This window comes from Oncorhynchus mykiss, chromosome 4, assembly GCF_013265735.2.
Source record: "Oncorhynchus mykiss isolate Arlee chromosome 4, USDA_OmykA_1.1, whole genome shotgun sequence".
Classification (NCBI taxonomy): Eukaryota; Metazoa; Chordata; class Actinopteri; order Salmoniformes; family Salmonidae; genus Oncorhynchus; species Oncorhynchus mykiss.
The window spans coordinates 8,067,636-8,083,359 of record NC_048568.1 but is presented as its reverse complement, the minus strand read 5'-3'; the positions used below and the strand labels follow the sequence as shown (position 1 = coordinate 8,083,359).

The window sequence follows — 15,724 nt, the reverse complement described above, 5'->3', positions numbered from 1 at the left end:
TTGCTACAGTAAAGGCTTTCATTCTCCACAAGCACATGGTCAAACCAAAAGGTCAAACCCATCTCACCCAGTTGGCCTTCTGAGAGTAGCTGGTATTGGAAATTGCTGAATTGCGGGCCCAAAGCAACCTCACCACCATCACAAGACCCTCCACTCAAAGTGAGCGCCACTATCCAACACACCTGCCAAAAGACAAAAGGAAGAACTGCAAGCATTGCACAAAACACAAAGAGAAAAAAAGGGTGTTTCCTGGCAGAGAGGGACTTCGTCAAAGACTATGCAAGACATGCACAAGCTATGATGAAAGTGAAATCCAATCATCTGGGATGTAACATGAACACGAATGTCATTTGTAAATCATTCAGCTAATTTCTATTTTTTTTTTATTGGAGGACACATGTGTAACCAAGTTTGTGTTTGATAAGACATTTTTGTATCTTCTTTAATGTCCAGTGGCTACTTTGAAGAATCTGAATATAAAGTATATTTTGATTTGTTTAACACTTTTTTTGTTATTACATGATTCCATATGTGTTATTTCATAGTGTTGATGTCTTCACTATTATTCTACAATGTAGAAAATAGTACAAATAATTAAAAACCCTTTAAACTTTTGACTGGTACTGTACATCTATTTATTTTATATTGTTTTTGTAAACAGTTCATTTGTATGTGGGACCAATAGCCTAGGCTAAACATTCAGGCATTTTGGAGAGGTTGAAAAAACAGTGGATATGTTTGAGAGAGGTTGGTGTTGTAGAAATGTCGTTTTTATAGAGAACAATAAATATTTTGGCACATCCCGTGTGCAAAAGCAGTGCAATTACCACATTCTGACACTTTGGAGAGGTTGAAATGACACTAGAATGCACCCTGGATACCCCACAACACCACCACAATGTTCGAGTGAGGTTGATATGGTAGAAATTGTGTTTTTATACTGAACAAATAGCATTTAGGGATTACAAATATGTAATAGCACTGGAATAATCTAATTTGCAAGTCGGAAGTTGAAGTCGGAAGTTTACATACACCTTAGGCAAATACATTTAAACTCCTAGTAAAGATTCCCTGTCTTAGGTCAGTTAGGATCACCACTTTAAATTAAGGATGTAAAATGTCAGAATAATAGCAGAGAGAATTATTTATTTCAGCTTTTATTTCTTTCATCACATTCCCAGTGGGTCAGAATTTTACATGCACTCAATTAGTATTTCGTAGCATTGCCTTTAAATTGTTTAACTTGGATCAAACGTTTCGGGTAGCCTTCCACAACCTTCCCACAATAAGTTGGGTGAATTTTGGCCCATTCCTCCTGACAGAGCTGTTGTAACTGAGTCAGGTGTGTCGGCCTCCTTGCTCGCACACACTTTTCCAGTTCTGCCCACAAATGTTCTATAGGATTGAGGTCAGGGCTTTGTGATGGCCACTCCAATACCTTGACTTTGTTGTCCTTAATTAAGCCATTTTGCCACAACTTTGGAAGTGTGCTTGGGCTCATTGTCCATTTGGAAGACCCATTTGCGACCAAGCTTTAACTTCCTGACTGATGTCTTGAGATGTAGCTTCAATATATCCACATACTTTTCTTTCCTCATGATGCCATCTATTTTGTGAAGTGCACCAGGCCCTCCTGCAGCAAAGCACCCCCACAACATGATGCTGCCACCCCCGTGCTTCACGGTTGGGATGGCGTTCTTCGGCTTGCAAGCCTCCCCCTTGTTCCTCCAAACATAACGATTGCGATTGTGGCCAAACAGTTCTATTTTTGTTTCATCAGACCAGAGGACATTTCTCCAAAAAGTACGATCTTTGTCCCCATGTGCAGTTGCAAACCATAGTCTGGCTTTTTTATTGAGGTTTTGGAGCAGTGGCTTCTTCCTTGCTGAGCGGCCTTTCAGGTTATGTCGATATAGGACTCGTTTTACTGTGGATATATATACTTTTTGGGCCTGTTTCCTCCAGCATCTTTACAAGGTCCTTTGCTGTTGCTCTGGGATTGATTTGCACTTTTCGCATCAAACTACGTTCATCTCTAGGAGACAGAACGCATCTCCTTCCTGAGCGGTATGACGGCTGCGTGGTCCCATGTTGTTTATACTTGCGTACTGTTGTTTGCACAGATGAACATAGTACCTTCAAGCGTTTGGAAATTGCTCCCGAGGTTGAACCAGACTTGTGGAGGTCTACAATATATTTTCTGAGGTATTGGCTGATTTCTTTAGATTTTCCCATGATGTCAGGTGAGAGGCACTGAGTTTGAAGGTAGGTCTTGAGATACATCCACAGGTACACACAAAAATTATGTCAATTAGCCTATCAGAAGCTTCTAAAGCCATGACATAATTTTCTGGAATTTTCCAAACTGTTTAAAGGCACAGTCAACTTAGTGTAAGTGAACTTCTGACCCACTGGAATTGTGATACAGTGAATCATAAGTGAAATAATCTGTCTGTAAACAATTGTTGGAAAAATCACTTTTACAAAATTACAAAGTAGATGTCCTAACTGACTTGCAAAAACTATAGTTTGTTAACAAGAAATGTGTGGAGTGGTTGAAAAACGAGTTTTAATGACTCCAACCTAAGTATATGTAAACTTCCGACTTCAACTGTATGCCACTTTGGAGAGGTTTAGGGACACTTGGAAACGTCCCGTGACCACACCTGACACCACTTACTAAAATATCTGCCCATTTCTAGTTGTTAGGTCTATCAATCCCTTTTTATTTCTGATATTGTTCACATGTTGTGAACAGCTCTAATCATCAATAATTCCCTTATAGCTTGTCAATTAAAATATCTATATTTATTTTTTTACGGTTTTGTGTGTGCTTGATCTTGTGTATTCTGAACTATGTAAATTGTCTTCAGTTTATTTCCTCATAATCTCCCAGATATCTTCTTTCCAAATATACAATGTTTTTGCATGTCAGAATCATGTAATTACACATGAATAGCAGTTACTTTTGGGTATGTCTTTTTAGCAAAAAAATATATGATGTCATTATTTAATAATGCATTTAATATATATATATTTTTTAAATTGAAACTAAAATCAAAAACTGTGATTAGCTTTTTATAATCAAACCGAAACCGATGTCACGCCCTGGTCTTAGTATTTTGTGTTTTCTTTATTATTTTGGTTAGGCCAGGGTGTGACATGAGTTTTTGTATGTGGTGTGTTTTGTCCTGGGGTTTTGTTAGGTATTGGGTTTGTGGCTTAGTGGGGGTTTCTAGGTAAGTCTATGGCTGTCTGGAGTGGTTCTCAATCAGAGGCAGGTGTTTATCGTTGTCTCTGATTGGGAACCATATTTAGGCAGCCATATTCTTTGAGTATTTTGTGGGTGATTGTTCCTGTCTTTGTTGTCACCAGATAGGCTGTTTAGGTTTTCTCACGTTTATTGTTTTTTTGGTTAGTTTATTCATGTATAGTTTTCTTTATTAAAGAATCATGAATAACCACCACGCTGCATTTTGGTCCGCCTCTCCTTCACCTCAAGAAAACCGTTACAACCGAACTTACCTCAAAAAGCACTAATCGCTCAGCACTATTGGGCATGCCTGTTTGTAGTTTTTCTTTTTGCATATATTTGTTTTTGGCACCATCTGAACAAAATAACCCACTTGGGCTCGCCAACCCAAAAGAGTCAAGACTGAGCTGACCCTGGATCTAAAGTTAGTTTACTGTCTTCCTGGCCCGGGTCGCATACACTTTACTTCTCACATTTTTGCACACATCCAGTCAGGTTACAAAAACATTAGGCAAGCTGTCACGGATCCACGGAACTTTCATCACGCACACCTGTCCCCTATTCCCACTGATTAGTACTTGTATAAGTGTGCCCTTTGGTTTCCATGGGGCTGTCGTTTATTGTTACAATGTCCGTTGGTGCATGTGAGTACCTGTGCTGTGTGTTTTGGGCTTTCGTGCCCTTGTGGATTGTGCAGATGATTACGGGTCTCGCCCCGTGTGTTAATCATTGTGCGTTTGTGTATTTATTTGAGATACTTGTCGCTCTTTTGTCTTGGGTTTCAACCCTGTGTTTTTGTTACGTGTTTGTTTGGTCTTCGTCCCCGTGCCTTTACACGGCACGCCGTAATTTGGGCTAAATAGAAAACCCTATTACGCATTCCTGCATCTGTCTCCCGAATCCATTTTGCTAACGCGACACAAGCCTAAAAACCGTAGACTTAGCAAGTACAATGTTAACAGTAGGCTGTCTAGTCGGTTCCGTGACACTCTGCAGTGGCCTTTAGAGGAACCCCTTGGATGGTCTCATAGGAATGGGCATTTTAGCAATGCAGGATACAGAAGCTAGTGGCTGAGGTTCATTTCTATTAACAATGCTCTAAGGCTGCTTGCCCTGCATTCTTGATCAGCCTCGACCCCATCAATCTTATATCACCTGAATACTTGATACCTTTGAGACACCATACCAGTTGAAGGCTCTGAGAGAAGGGTGTTGTGGGAGGTAGAGAGAAGGTCCATTTGGAACCTAGCCTCTCAGATGGGCTCTATGTCCAACATGTTAGGTCATCTTCCATCCATGGTAGTTGTAGTGTGCTAACCAGGATTTCAGGTTGATAGTCTGAAATTAGGTTTCAGGCCAGCAGCCAAAATATTTTCAATAATGTTAAATGCTGACGTGTTTGGAGGTCACCATAGCTCTGACAAATGACCTGGCTTAAACGTAATTGAAGGGAATTAAGCTTGCGTTTTATCAACCTTCTGTCCGCATTTCCGTAATCCCGTATGGGGAATCCTCATTCTGTCTCCCAGGCATGATAACCAGAATGGATCATGCAGATTTTGACAAATCTCAAACCTCCAAGGCACCAGTGTCTTTGAGTTTCATTTAGCATCATACTGAATCTAACTGCAATTGGTCAGTGGTGTAAAGTAACTTGAAATACTACTTAAGTCGTTTTTGGGGGGTATCTGTGCTTTAATATTGATATGTTTTACTACTTTTACTTTTACTCTACTACATTCCTAAAGAAGATATGTAATTTTTACTCACATACATTTTCCCTGACACACAAAAACATTTAGAATGCTCAGGCAGGACAGCAATATGGTCCAATTCACTCACCTATCAATATAACATGGTCATCCCTACTGCCTCTGATCTGACTCACTAAACACAAATACTGTGTTTGTAAATTATGTCTGAGTGTTGGAGTGTGCCCCTGGCAGTTCGTAAATACATTTAAAAAACACAAATTGTGCCTCCTGGTTTGCTTAATATAAGGAGAATTGAGTATGAGAACGTAGTTCTTTTTCCACCACTGTACTAAAAAAAAGAAATGTCCCTTTTTCAGGACCCTGTCTTTCAAAGATAATTTGTAAAAATCCAAATAACTTAATTAACAGATCTTCATTGTAAAGGGTTTAAACACTGTTTCCCATGCTTGTTCAAAGAACAAACAATTAATGCACCTGTGGAACGACCATTAAGACACTAACAGCTTACAGACGGTAGGCAATTAAGGTCACAGTTATGAAACACACTAAAAAGACACTGAAAGACACTAAAGAGGCCTTTCTACTAACTCTGAAAAACACCAAAAGAAAGATGTCCAGGGTCCCTGCTCATCTGCGTGAACGTGCCTTAGACATGCTGCAAGGAGGCATGAGGACTGCAGATGTGGCCAGGGCAAGAAATTGCAATGTCCGTACTGTGAGACGCCTAAGACAGCGCTACAGGGAGACAGGATGGACAGCTGATCGTCCTCGCAGTGGCAGACCATGTGTAACAACACCTGCACAGGATCGGTACATCCGAACATCACACCTGCGGGACAGGTACAGGATGACAACTCACAGCAAGAACTGGCAAATTTGGTGCAGTCCATGAGGAGGAGATGCACGCAGTACTTAATGCAGCTGGTGGCCACACCAGATACTGACTGTTACTTTTGATTTTGACTCCCCTTTTGTTCAGGGACATATTATTCCATTTCTGTTTTGTCACATGTCTGTGGAACTTGTTCAGTTTATGTCTCAGTTGTTGAATCTTGTTGTGTTTCTTACAAATATTTACACATGTTAAGTTTGCTGAAAATAAACACAGTTGACAGTGAGAGGGTTTCTTTTTTGCTGAGTTTACATTTAAAACCAGATACTTTTTCCTCAAGTGGTATTTTACTGGGTAACTTTCACTTTTAATTGAGTCATTTTCTATGAAGGTATCTATACTTTTATTCTGGTATGACAATTGGGGAGCTTTTTACACCAGTGCAATTGGTGAAGTTGCTTTTTGTGAACTGTAATTACAAATTACAAATTCGGCCTGACTTTGATGAAAGGAGTAGACTATGGCTGTAAAACAACTCTGTGTAACAAATCTTAAGGTCCCCATTCTTTGAGGAAAACAAGTACTTCACAGAGCCACAGAAACCATTGGTTCCTCTCAATATTTTTTTTTAACAATGATTTTGTCCATTGATGGTAAAGCCCAGCAACAACAGGCTCCTATTTTTCAAAATTGCATTCCTCCTCTTATTTCCTCTGCTATGAACCTGTAATTGTGGAGCTTTGGTAATGCACAATATAGACGACCCTGCATTGCACACATCAGACCCCTGATATTTTCTCGTAGTCTACTCCAATAGTTTTTGTTAGGGGGGGGGGGGGGGGGGTGCAACTTGTGGTTGTTCAGCTGAATGAGCATGTTATGGGGCGTTAATTAGCCAGTCTGTTGAGTAAATTGACCATTTTGGGGGGTCAATTATGATAGTTATGAATGGAATTTGCAAATGTAACAGCTTTCTTAAGAAAAGAAAGTCAATGTCGCCTTTATACACATCTCCAGCTGTATAACCCATTAAACAACATTAAAAACAACCAATAGTTCTAAAGGTTTTAGGATGTCTTTGGATATGCAAAATTCTTGGAATGGAAAAGGATCGGCCCAAATGTTAAGCACTACGCTAATCTCTTCGGGTCACACCTGCCCTGCCCATTTCTGGGCAAACCTCTATACTGTAAGTCTGCAAGTATTTATGCTGTTTTAAAATTGGTAGAAAATACACTTTCTGGGATTCCAAGAACCACCCGAAGAACACCAGACTAACATCTAAATTATTTTTTGTACAAAAGGTAAAGTAGTAGGGGTGGGGCTTTGGCACTTTTCATAGATAGACTTATCTATCTCCAAACACAAATCCACGTACATTTTTAACTCAATCGTATGTCTCACTAAAACACATGACTGCAACTCCCTTAAGTGCACTTGCAAGTTCTATTGTAAGTATGTGGATGCCATTCAGTCCTGGCATTCATCTTCCCATTTGCACAATCCATCTGGAGGCTAGCCACAGTGAACCTGTCCAGTATGAGAGAGAGTGGTGCCCCTATGACAGCTCGAGCATCTGGCCCATTCCCTAAAGAGTATTTCTAGGTGTGAGGATGCTGGAATGGGCACGTGCACAACAACCTCACACCATGCTTTCCCACGACATCTCTCTCTCTGATTGTTCACAGGAGTATCTGAATAATACTCAATAATACCATCTCCAATGATCCATAGCTTATCCCTCAAAGCTACTGCACAATTATTAAGAGAATAAGGGTCAAATCTGTGAGACTCAACTTCAATAGCCCTTCATCCATAGCAACTGGGGTTGGCATTAAGGAGTCAATACAATACAATCCATGATTCAGCCAAGCTCCCACAACCAGGCTGACACACTGACAGCCCACACATACAATATGTGGCACCACACTGAGGAAGCCTGCTCCCAGACCTGTTCCTGTCTTGCCAACTCCTATGGTCATTGTCATTCCAAGACCACACAAACTGATCTGGGACCAGGCTAACATGAAGGAGCCTTCAGGTGTCACTTACTGGGATAAAGGGTCAGAGGATCCTTCTTCTCCTTATGGTGTGTGGTGTTGTGGGCTCCGTGCCCCCCGTGTTTCCCATCATCGTAGTCCACAAACACACCGAACAGGATGATGGTGATAATCTCCAGAGTCAGAGCTAGGATAGGAAACTTAAGCCTCATGTTGGTGGAGTATGCAGGCATGCCAATATTAACTAACTGTGTGTGTCTCTCTCTCTCTCTCTCTCTCTCTGTTTATCTCAGGCTGACCCTCTGTCTCTGACACACGCTCACTTTTTCTCTCTCTCCCTATCTATCTTTTGGGGCTTGTGGTAATAGTCTGACGGGTGGAGAGCAACTGGTGTCTGGTTTTAAATTGGTGCAGGTTTCGTGGGGACCAATGGCAGGGCAGAAAAGTCAGGCCCGCATGGTTACTCCCCTTTCTTCACTTTGCTCATGGGGATGGGTTTCCTCACTGTTGGGTGTTTACTCTTATTAAAAGAGGGGGAAAAAACAAGACTTTGGCAAAACACACAGTAATGACCCCCGGCCAGTGACAGAGACATGAGATGAATGGCTAATGAGCTTTTTTCAACTAATTTGTCACTGTCAGAGTCATTCTGGTGTGTTTGGGTGATACACTACATGACCAAAAGTATATGGACACCTGCTCGTCGAACATCTCATTTCAAAATCATGGGCATTAATATGGAGTGGTTCCCTCTTTCCTACTATAACAGCCTCCACTCTTTTGGGAAGGCTTTCCACTAGATGTTGGAACATTGCTGCGGGGACTTGCTTCCATTCAGCCACAAGAGAATTAGTGAGGTCTGCCACAGATGTTAGGCGATTAGGCTCACAATCGGCGTTCCAATTCATCACAAAGGTGTTCGATGGGGTTGAGGTCAGGGCTCTGTGCCTGTGCCAGTCAAGTTCTTCCCACACCTATCTTGACAAACCATTTCTGTATGGACCTCGCTTTGTGCACGGGGGCATTGTCATGCCTGCACAAAGTTGGAATTACAGAATCGTCTAACATGTCATTGTATGCTGTAGCATTAAGATTTTCCTTCACTGGAACCTATCCCGAACCATGAAAAACAGCCACAGACCATTATTCCTCTTCCGTCAAACTTTACAGTTGGCACTATGCATTTGGGCAGGTAGCATTCTCCTGGCATTTAGCAAACTCAGATTCGTCCTTTGACTGCCAGATGGTAAAGCGTGATTCATTTCCACTGCTCCAGTCCAATGGCGGAAAGCTTTATACCACTCCAGCTGACGCTTGGCATTGCGCATGGTGATCTTAGGCTTGTGTGCAGCTGCTTGGCCATGGAAACCAAATGCATGAAGCTCACAACTAACAGTTGTTGTGCTGGCGTTGCTTCCAGAGGCAGTTTGGAAGTTGGTAGTGAGTGTCACAAACAAGGACATACAATTTTTTACGCTTCAGCGGTCCCGTTCTGTGAGCTTGTGTGGCCTACCATTTCTCAGCTGAGCCGTTGTTGTTCCTAGACGTTTCCACTTTACAATATCAGCACTTACAGTTGACCGGAGCAGCTCTAGCAGGGCAGAAATTTGACAAATTGACTTGTTGGATAGGTGCCACATTGAAACTCACTGAGCTCTTCAGTAAGTATCACACCCTGATCTGTTTCACCTGTCTTTGTGCTTGTCTCCACCCTCCTGCAGGTGTCGCCAATCTTCCCCATTATCCCCAGTGTATTTATACCTGTTTTCTCTGTTTGTCTGTTGCCATTTCGGCTTGTCTTGTCAGGTCTTTCCAGCGTGTTTTCCGGTCTCCCTGCTATCTCAAGTTCTGTTTCCTAGTTTCCCCGGTTCTGACCATTATGCCTGCCCTGACCCCGAGCCTGCCTGTCATTCTGTACCTGCCTGACTCTGACCTGTTTTCGAAACTCTGCCTGTCCTGACCCCGAGTCTCCCTGCTGTTCTGTACCTTATTGACTCTGTCCTGGATTATGGACCTCTGCCTGCCTTTGACCTGTCTTTTGCCTGCCCCCTGTTTGGGTCAATAAACATGTGACTCTAGCTGTCTGCATCTGAGTCTTCTCCTGAGTTCTGATTGTAAAAGGCCATTCGACAACCAATGTTAGTCTATGGAAATTGCATGATTGTGTGCTCGATTTTATGCACCTGTCAGCAACGGGTGTGGCTGAAAAAGCCAAATTCACTCATTTGAAGGGGTGTCCACATACTTTTGTATAGATTGTGTATCTAAACCAATGTGTTTATCCCCGGATCACAAGTGCAATTGCAATGTCATGTTATGTTGAGGCATAATCCAGTCAAATGGTAGACAAAAAAATGCTCATCATGTGCTGTGCAAATATACACTTTAATATGAATCCAAATGTATTTATTTAAATACACATGTTGTAGCACATGGCCAGTGTCAATGCAGTGTGGATTTGATTGAAATCCATTCAAAGACACTCCTCCTACTGTGTGCCATTATTACAACTAATCAGAGTAGACATTTACAGGTATAATTCTTAATAACTTGTTATAAGCATATATGAGCCTTTATAATGTCTTATAAGGAGTATAATGTCATGTCTCTATGTAGTAAATGTTCTGCACAGCATGCCTGTTATTTTATCAGGATCATTATGAAATAAAAAAATAAAAAAATGTTTAAGGGAGTAATATGACAAGTATTGCCTAAAAATACATTACATATGCCAGTGTTAAAGTGAATTATCCAACTTTGCTTCTCTCACAATGCAGCCTTCCCATAGCCAACCTCCCACACTCAACATTTTAAGGAGTCATTTGACCATTCTTGCCTAATAAGTTAATGCATTACACCTGCCAGTGTTAAGAAAGTGCATTACCAAATTTGGATTCCACACAGTATCTCTTCCAATGCAGCCTTTCCCGTAGCCAGCCTTCCTCCCACATTCAAGCTGTTCCACTTAAGTTTGTACCCCCACTTTATCCCTCTGTGACTGGTTCCCACAGTAAAGGTCCTATTTGTGCTAACAACCTGAGGCTTTCTACCAAATTACCACTGGGCATGGGTCCGTCAGTAGGCCTAAAGAGTCTTATGAATGAGCGGCATATGTATTCAAACTCTGCCAGCTACGCTTTTCTGTTGTTCTTGGAGCTCAACCCAGTGGACCTGTTCCCAGACCTGTTGGAAATCGCTTCCACATGTTGAGGGATATTATTACCCCCTCCTCTGTCAAGTTCTTCTATGGTTGGAGAACAGAAAGAGAGAGCAGCCATCTTGGTTTCCACCTGTTTGTCAGAGTAATATGCCACATTGGTAAAAGAGAGGCTCTAAATTGTAATGTTTAGAAATGAGTGCTACAGTAGAAAGGGACAAACATTTAAAGAGGAAAATGTAATTAGTGACAATGAAATATTACCATATGCATTCATTATATTGATCAATCACTTTTGTGATTTTGTGTCTGAAAATGTTGAATGGAGCCAATGCTTTTTCAATGGGGGGGTCCCACTTTAAACGACATGCAGCTTATAAAGCCTTCATAAAGCCTTCCTAAACACTACATAAATCCGTTACAAACCATCTATAACCATATGTCATACTTTATAAAGGGCTCATAAATGTGTCATAACCACCAATGTCAAATGTGACATAACCCTGTCACACCCTGATCTGTTTCACCTGTGCTTATGCTTGTCTCCACCTCCCTCCAGGAGTCACCCATCTGCCCCATTATCCCCTGGGTATTTATACCTGTGTTTTCTGTCTGTCTGTGCCAGTTCACCTTGTTTTGTCAAGTCAACCGGCGTGTTACTCTGTGCTCCTGCTTTTTCCTCTTTCTGTTTTTTTGCTAGTCCTTCTGGTTTTGACCCTTGCCTGCCTTGACTATAATGCCTGCCCTGACCTCGAGCCTGCCTGCCACTCTGTGCCTCCTGGACTCTGACCTTGTTATGTTCTTTTGCCTGTCCACGACCATTCTCTTGCCTGCCCCCTTGGATACTAATAAATATCAGAGACTCAAACTTTCTGCCTCCCTTGTCTGCATCTGGGTCTCGCCCTGTGCCCTTATAAACCAATTATGTCAAATATGCCATAAACCTGTGCTTTATAAAGGGTGGTATAAGCACCTCTTAATAAAGGGTAGGGCCTTTTAAAATATTTTTTCATTTTTTGCCTACTTCAGTCTTTTTCCCAAATTCCAATTTCTTGGTTTTGTTTTTCCAGGTTTCAGATTTCCCCACCCAAATTCTGGATTACCCCAGTTTTTTTCATACTTTCTTAATAGAAAAACAACTCAACTGGATTTTCTTTGTACACAACAATGCTTATGCACATCAGCGGATGGCTTTTGAGGTCTGAGAAAAATGTAAGAAACTTTTATTTTTCAGTATAGTTGCCCTTTAATTCCATGAGCATGCCCTGCACTGTTGTTTGGTTAGCAGGTTTTCTGTAGTGCTTTAAGCACACATGTGATGTGAACTTTTCATGTTCAAAATTGTGCACTCTCCTCAAACAATAGCATGGTATTATTTCACTGTAATAGCTACTGTAAATTGGACAGTGCAGTTAGATTAACAAGAATTGAAGCTTTCTGCCAATATCAGATATGTCTATGTCCTGGGAAATGTTCTTGTTACTTACAACCGATTACGAATTGATTTAGCCTACGTTAGCTAATTCGTCCCGTGGAAGGGACACCGATCCCGAAGAAGTTTTAAGTGGAAGAAGTTTGGAACCACCAAGACTCTTGCTAGAGCTGGCCGCTCGGCCAAACTGAGCAACCGGGGGAGAAGGGCCATGGTTAGGCAGGTGACCAAGAACCCGATGGTCACTCTGACAGAGCTCCAGAGTTCCTCTGTGGAGATGGTTGTTCTTCTGGATAGTTCTCCATCTCTGCAGTACTCTACCAATCAGGACTTTATGGTAGAGTTGCCAGACATTAGACACTCCTCAGTAAAAGGCAAATGACAGCCCGCTTGGAGTTTGCCAAAAGGCATCTAATGGACTCTCAGACCATGAGAAACAACTCTCTGTTCTGATGAAACCAAAATGTTACTATTTTTTTCCAATAATTTTTATTTTACCCCATTTTTCTCACCAATTTCATAGTATCCAATGATTTGTAATTACTATCTTGTCTCCCGTACGGGCTCGGGAGAGACGAAGGTCGAAAGTCATGCGTCCTCCGAAACACAACCTAACCAAGCCGCACTGCTTCTTAACACAGCGCGCATCTAACCCGGAAGCCAGCCGCACCAATGTGTCGGAGGAAACACAGGAGGAAACCTGGCGACCTTGGTTAGCGTGCACTAGCCCGCCACAGGAGTCGCTGGTGCACGATGAGACAAGGATATCCCTACCCTACGGATGACACTAGGTCAATTGTGCGTCGCCCCACGGACCTCCCAGTCACGGCCGGCTGACAGAGCCTGGGCGCGAACCCAGAGTCTCTGGTGGCACTGCTAGTGCCGCGATGCAGTGCCCTAGACCACTGTGCCACCTGGGAGGCCAAAATGTTACTATTTTTGGCCTGCATGCCAAGAGTCACGTTTGGAGGAAACCTGGCGCCATCCCTGCTTTGAAGCAAGGTGGTGGCACCATCATGCTGTGGGGATGATTTTTTTAGCACCAGGGACTGGGATACTAGTCAGGATCGAGTGAAAGATAAATGGAGAAAAGTACAGAGAGATCCTTGATGAAAACATTTTCCAGAGCACTCAGGACCTCATACTTGTGGTATGGATCTGCTATTTACTTTATTACCGGAACCCCCAACAGAAGTAGTAGTCAGCTAGCCACTCCTAGCGGTCATCAGCTAACCTTTATCCTGGACAACTCCTGCCAGTCTGCACAGCGTGATTCAACCCAGAGCATACCAGCGAGATTCAACCCAGAGCTCTGAACCTTTTAACCTGGATCATCGCAGCTAGCTAGCTGCTATCCGAGTGGCTAACGTCTCTGTTCCGAAGCAAGCACCAATTAGCCTGGAGCTAGCCTAGCTAGCTAATGAGGTCTATTAGCCACTCCTTGGGCTACAATACCTATTTTGCCAATTGGCCTGGACGCTTTTACTACAAGGAGCCCTGCCGATCCATCACAACTGGTCTGCCGACGTAACCGCCCAAGGGGGCTACAACTGACTTCCTTCGCGCCGTCCCCCTAAGGCACTTCTGCTAGCCAGCTACCTCCGGCCCGCTAGCTGTCTCAATCGTCATGTCTCCAGCCCGCCTAGCTACTCACTAGACTCCATGATCACTCGGCTACGCATGCCTCTCCCTATTGTCAATATGCCTTGTCCATTGCTGTTTTGGTTAGTGATTATTGCCTTATTTCACTGTAGAGCCTCCAGCCCTGTTCAATATGCCTTAGCTAACCCTTTTGTTCCACCTCCCACACATGCGGTGACCTCACCTGGTTTAAATGGTGTGTACCCCTCTCATCGTCACTCAATGCCCAGTGCAACCAGTGCTCCCGACCAACCGGGCTACTTGCGGTTGTGTCCCGCCACCCACCACCCACCACCCACCAACAACTCTTTTATGTTACTGCTACTCTCTGTTCATCATATAAGCATAGTCACTTTTTTGCACTATTGGTTAGAGCCTGTAAGTAAGCATTTCACTGTAAGGTCTACCTACACCTGTTGTATTCGGCGCACGTGACAATTAAACTTTGATCGTCACTCAATGCCCAGTGCAACCAGTGCTCCCGACCAACTGGGCTACTTGCGGTTGTGTCCCGCCACCCACCACCCACCACCCACCAACCCCTCTTTTACATTACTGCTACTCTCTGTTCATCATATAAGCATAGTCACTTTAACCATATGTACATACTACCTCAATCAGTCTGACTAACCGGTGTCTGTATGTAGCATCGCTACTGTTGTAGCCTAGCTACTGTATATAGCCTCGATACTGTTATTTTTCACTGTCTTTTTACTGTTGTTTTATTTCTCTACTTACCTATTGTTCACCTAATACTTTTTTTGCACTATTGGTTAGAGCCTGTAAGTAAGCATTTCACTGTAAGGTCTACCTACACCTGTTGTACGTGACAAATACACTTTGATTTGATTTACCTCCACTGTATTCACATCTTACCATACCCTTGTCTGTACATTATGCCTTGAATCTATTCTTCCATGTGTCGGGTTCACCTAGGGGTCATGAAAAGGGTGGACCAAAATGTTTGATGTATTAGAATAATTGATTATGCTTATATTTTATTAATAGAAGGGGAGGGGTTATAAGACTACTCCCTCCTTACATTTATAGGGTCCTAGACTACAGATTAACAATATATATATTCATTTTATAGTTTTAGAATTGTTCCACAGTTGTTATTTTTCTTTGTCTCTCTCTCTATCTCTTATAATGTCTGAATGAGACAGAACTCTGCAGGGGAGTGTGGGAGATAATAGACATTCCACAATAAATCAGCTTTGGGGAGTGGACGTTACTGCTCAATTTAAGATAACACTAAAAGCCATTGTTTATGTAGGGTTTTGGCCTCAGGAGTAAAAAGGTAATGACGTAGTCAGTGACATCACTAAGGTGGGACTTCGGTTTAATAAAACAACTTGAGACCTTTTGTTTGATGCAGAATTTGCTCAGAAAAATGCTTGCTGTGTTCCTGTTTGTCAACTTCTGTCTGCAATTGTATTAACAAAGCTTTTTGAATGATTTAATTAAATACACTGCTCAAAAAATAAAGGGAACACTAAAATAACACATCCTAGATCTGAATGAATGAAATATTCTTATTAAATATTTTTTTCTTTACATAGTTGAATGTGCTGACAACAAAATCCCACAAAAAAATATCGATGTAAATCAAATTTATCAACCCATGGAGGTCTGGATTTCGAGTCACACTCAAAATTAAAGTGGAAAAACACACTACAGGCTGATCCAACTTT

At 42.2% G+C, this 15,724-nt stretch overlaps 1 protein-coding gene across 1 annotated transcript in view; it reads right to left on the bottom strand.

The window, feature by feature from the left end:
* The window catches only part of LOC100136711 (Rhag), a 28,652-nt gene extending 20,481 nt beyond the window's left edge, over positions 1-8,171 (bottom strand). Inside the window, exon 1 of the mRNA NM_001124674.2 lies at positions 7,853-8,171. Within this exon, the coding sequence (NP_001118146.1) occupies positions 7,853-8,033 (181 nt within the window). The 5' untranslated portion in view covers positions 8,034-8,171. The remainder of the gene's footprint in view (positions 1-7,852) is intronic.
* Between the last annotated feature and the right edge of the window lie 7,553 nt (positions 8,172-15,724).